Source organism: Zophobas morio, unplaced genomic scaffold, assembly GCF_036711695.1.
Source record: "Zophobas morio isolate AGI-343-1 ecotype UQ-CSIRO unplaced genomic scaffold, CSIRO_AGI_Zmor_V1 ptg000114l, whole genome shotgun sequence".
Lineage (NCBI taxonomy): Eukaryota > Metazoa > Arthropoda > Insecta > Coleoptera > Tenebrionidae > Zophobas > Zophobas morio.
The window spans coordinates 102,136-107,120 of record NW_026972219.1 but is presented as its reverse complement, the minus strand read 5'-3'; the positions used below and the strand labels follow the sequence as shown (position 1 = coordinate 107,120).

The following is a 4,985-nucleotide window of genomic DNA, read 5'->3' as shown; positions in this document are numbered from 1 at the left end:
CACACAACATTTAATATAACTAAACTAATTTATTAATATTGATTAGGCTGTGCTCCAGTTTGCTAATATAAATCGTTCTAAAATAATTAATTCTCGCGTTAACCCATTTGAAAAAAAAATCTCGCTTGAGTACTTTTGTTAGTCTAACCTTAATATTGACTTCAATTACTTTTTTATTTAAAGCGAAGTAGGTGTTAAACTATACAAAAATAGTTATAACTATATTGTAACACTTAAAGTAAGGAGGCAGAGGGCCAAAACTATAGTGAATTAGATTAAAAATTTAAAAGCTTGCGATGCTCAAGGGTAATATCAAGATCTAATTTTATAATAATAAAAAAAGTTTTTTCTTACACTGAAATTTTTTATAGCACTTTTATAATAATTTAAACTCTCAATCGGTTGTAAATGGTAAAACTTAAGAAGTTTGTTATTAGTGAGATACGTATATAAAGAAAATTAAGATAGTCTTTAAATGTACTTTTTTCCCTTAAAACATTAAAATATAATATCTTTTATGAGGAATAGATGAATATAAGCCAACGTTGGTAATAATTTGTGAATTAATGTTTAAAGTTGGATGGGCCAAATTTTATAAAGCACAAGGGAATTAAATAATTTTGTACAACATCAAAATAATTTTTACTTTTCACGTTGATAATTAAAATTTTCTTAGCAAAAAAATCTAATATAGAATTTTGTTTTTTCGAAAACCAGTTATAACCCGGGGCTACTAAATTTTTAAAAGCGTAACAATATCACGCGTTATATAAACGTAAAAAGATTAAAAACTTTATAAGTAAACATGGAGCTTACGTGGTCAACCTGATCCAACTGATTATTTTTTAAAGAAAAATTAAGAATACTTATTTTTCTGTTAGATTTACTATTTCCTATGAAGAAAATTAATAATATTTATCATTTCTTAATAAAAATATGTTACTGTGCTCACAGAAATAAATATTTGTTTTTTTTAAGTTATTATCTGCGCTCAAGTCTGAATCAAACCAACAGAGGGGCACTAGAGCAGTAGCGCCAATCAGTGAACTTTTTACATGGCCTGGCATATCGTCAGGTCCTTATATATTTTAGCATTGAGGCACGCGCGCCATAATATATGTATTTGAAGAAACCTTCACTAGTATGCTTGAACAAACTTCCGCTCCATTTTTCGGGCACCAATTCGTCCAAGGCAATATTTAAGTTGTGTGGGGAAAAACCTTCTGTTCCGGTCGGGCCGTTGACGGTAAGAGAGGCCGATGTGTGTTCTGTTTTAACAAAAAGTAAGCCTGTATTTTCGTTTTCCTTCTCTAGATTCCTTTTGCTAAAAGTATTCTTTATTTCATTAATGATTAAGTTTGATATATTGTAGACCTGATAATTATTATTTTCAGTAGATAAAATGAAAGTTAATTATAACCATGACTAGACTTGGAAACTTCAAAAATATATATACATATAGTAAACGCATACACAGTGTTATTTATTAAAAAAAAGCTCTCAAGATACACTTTTCTATATTACTGGTCCGAAAATATTTTTGTACTACTTTAGAATTTATAGTAATGGACTTATATTAAGTTTTCATTTGGTAACATCTGTAGCTACGCTCCTTTAAAATCTACCAAAAGCAGATTTAGCAATTTATAAGCTAATAATTTATAGGGGTCGTTGATATAATGCAAAAACAAACGAATTTTAAAACTTAAACTTTTAAAATTTAGTAGTTAAATTTATAAAGTTAGTAACTTAGTAACTACGTTAATTAAATCTAGTTGCAATTACTTACTCCACTATGAGGAGGTTTAAATACGACAGTAAAAAGATCACGCTCAGTGGCGGCGTGCGGAATAATTATTAATTCAACATCGCCAGATTGCTGTCCCCAATTACACAGATAAATGCCTATTTTTTAAAATTAAATTGATAATTAAGAATATTGAAGAAATATAAAGGTGTATCAGTTATTTTATATAAGTAAGGCGACGCCTTCGAAACCTTGCCAGGTCCCTAGCACGAAGGAACCCTTATAAAAAGGTATCAACAAGCTTGGTCCCATATAAACGGAGGCAGCCTTTTTTTAATAGCCAAAAGATTATAAATAAGAGATTTGTTTATAAAGGTAAAAACTTTTTATTTAATAAACTTCATAACAATCTGGAGAAAGGGCCTCAACAGCGGTCTTCATATCAGTTAAAACCTTCATTGAAATTATATATTTAGCTCTACAAAGTTTTACGTGCTGCTCATTTTTTTTGAAACGTAAGCAATTACAGTTGAATCGGCGTTTTCATTAAATGTTAAGGATATAGCTCTTCTGATACTTGTAGTGTTTTCTTCCCGCAAATTAGGTAAAGGCCGAGAATATAAAACACATAATCCCGTTTTTTCATTAAGATTTTTATTCATAAAAAGCACTTTACTTACTATATTTGTTATTAGCTGACAGCCGAACTTCGCTTGTATGGTAATTTTTTGTGCTCTCATCTTTAATACGACGTAAAAGAAGGTAGCTACTCAAGGGTCATGAACAATAGAAAAATAACAAAATCATAGATAACAAGCTTAACTATAAGAATTCCTGGGGTTGGGGAGGGGGGGGTGGGGAGGGCTAGTCAAAAGCACTTTAGCCGGTCCGATCTGAGGTCAAATCTCTGGGAATTAAATTTAACCTGTGGTGGCTGTAATAAGTAAATCCACGTGATCAATTGAAAAGGCGGGAACAATAACAATTTTTGCAAGTGTTGGTGCCGTCTGAGGGCTCAGCCCTAAATCAATGACTTAAGGGAGGCATGAGCGGTGTGCTCTATCCTTTCTTTTGAATCGTTGTAGTTGTAGCCATCGTTTGTAATGTGGTAGGCGTTGTACTATTAAAGTGGCTCAAATACATTATACAGCACTTTCTAATTTTAACTAATCTATTTTCTTTTCTTTGTTATATTATTGAGCATATTATTCTCAATCTGTATATAATATATTAGTTCCTGAAGTTATCAAGGCTGTCGGAACAACAAAAGCCTTTTATTAAAAAAACTTATATTTTTTCTTAGTTATTCTTCCTCAAATTACTGCTGTATATATATAAGTTTACAATATTTTCTATTTATTTTTATTAACCAAGTAAACTTTTATTTTTTTCTAAATTAGTCTTCTTCCTACTACTGTACATAAAGGATATTTTCATGCTGTTTCAAAAAAATTCATGTAATTGTTTTTTATTATAAAATTATAGACTTAAAAAACATGTAAACTTTTAATTTTTTTTTAATTAATCTTCTTCGCTACTGCTGTATTCGAGGGTTAACGGAAGCGCGCTTTTTACTATAATACCATTTTCTTCCGTACTATTAGTTTCACACTTTTTAAGCTGCTCATTCCTATAATATTAAAGTTAAATAAAACGTAAAAGTTAATATAATTTATAATATTATAATAACAATAAATAGTATATTTTTAATATGATAGTAAAACTATATTAGCTGAAACAACAATTTTTTTTTGACATTACAGTTTACATAAATAATAATAAAAGAAAAGTGAACTGTTATTATATATAAACTTTTCGTTAAAAAAAAGTTATAAATAATTTTTATCTCCTTTTTTATTTTATGCGTATTCATTATTAGTATTGACATATTTTATTTATTATTAATATATAATTTATTAATCATTGTAATATATTTTATGCAGGCGCGCTAGAAAAAAATTGATATTTATATTTATTTAATACTGCTGTGCAAAAAGCACTGCATTATATTAGATAAAATATTTAAATGTTTAAAAAATTTAAAATGAACTATAATTTATATAAGGCGAGTTACGCGTGCAGCATAAATTTATGAAAATTTTATTTTGCAAATTTTATTATTTTTATTTTTTTCTGGTTTATAATTATTATTTTATTATTACTTTATAAATTTAGGCTTTTAGTAAGTTTTTTATTATAAAAATACATATTATCTATTATTATTTACTTTTGCTCTCCTTTTTTTTATTTCAGTATTCAATGCGATTAAAATTTTTTATTAATTTTAGTATTTTTTAATACAAAAAATGAAAGTAAAATTTTGTAATAAGACTAAAAAGTTTGTTAAATATTTTTATTTCCACAAAAGTTTTATAGATTCTGATAATTTCAGTAAATTTTTTTAGTAGGTAGTGCAAATTTGTTTAAACTAAAAGTTTTATAAATAACTAAAAATTTAGGGAAATTTGTTTTATATAAATAATCAGTAAAAAAATCGTTGAGAAAATTTGTTTCAAAATTTTAGTGAATTAATTTTTATATAAAAACATAAAGATTTGTTGAGACACCAAAATTTAATAAAAATTAATTTTTATTACAATATTTTAATATTCGTTACACTTAAAATATAATAATTATTTGTGAAAGGCCACAACTATTCATTATGTTTGGTCAACTTAAAAATCTGAAATTATCAAATTATTAAGTTTTTTGTAAAAGAAAATTTTTAGAAAAATGGATAACCAATAAAGTTGCTGTAAAAAATTCAATAATTTTAGTGAACTTCAATTATTATAAAAATTAACATTTTAGAAACTTTTTTTGCTTTTACTAAACCCGAAAGTTTCATTTTCCTTTTCTGTTGCTTTTGAATTTTCTTGACTTCAATATTTTTCTCAGAAGCAAAAATATTAAAAGTTGTGGCCTTTTGTTCTTCTTTTTCTGCTCTAAAAATAATCATAAAAGGATTTATATATAAATAGTAATAATATAATAAAGAAACAGGATTTAAATACATAAATAAATAATAAATAATAATAATAAAAAGAAAAATAAATTTTAGTAGTAATAATAATAATAATAATAAAAATTAATAGTAAATAAATGAACAAAAATAATATGTATAAAAAAATTAAATAACGATAATAATAATCATAAAAAGACTAAACTAATAAAAAAATGAAATAAATAATAATAAATATATAAAAAAAGAAAATTAATTAGTAAATATAAAAATAAA

The 4,985-nt window shown here is 25.7% G+C and overlaps 1 protein-coding gene across 1 annotated transcript; it reads right to left on the bottom strand.

Annotated features, from left to right (window-relative positions):
- Positions 1 to 905: 905 nt before the first annotated feature.
- Positions 906 to 2,543, bottom strand: LOC135144968 (uncharacterized). The gene is made up of 6 exons (XM_064077096.1): positions 2,275 to 2,543; positions 2,147 to 2,200; positions 1,999 to 2,074; positions 1,790 to 1,905; positions 1,134 to 1,374; positions 906 to 1,078 (listed from the first exon to the last, which is right to left on the bottom strand). The coding sequence occupies exons 1-6, from the start codon at positions 2,485 to 2,487 to the stop codon at positions 906 to 908; spliced, it is 873 nt and encodes a 290-aa protein (XP_063933166.1). The 5' UTR covers positions 2,488 to 2,543.
- Between the last annotated feature and the right edge of the window lie 2,442 nt (positions 2,544 to 4,985).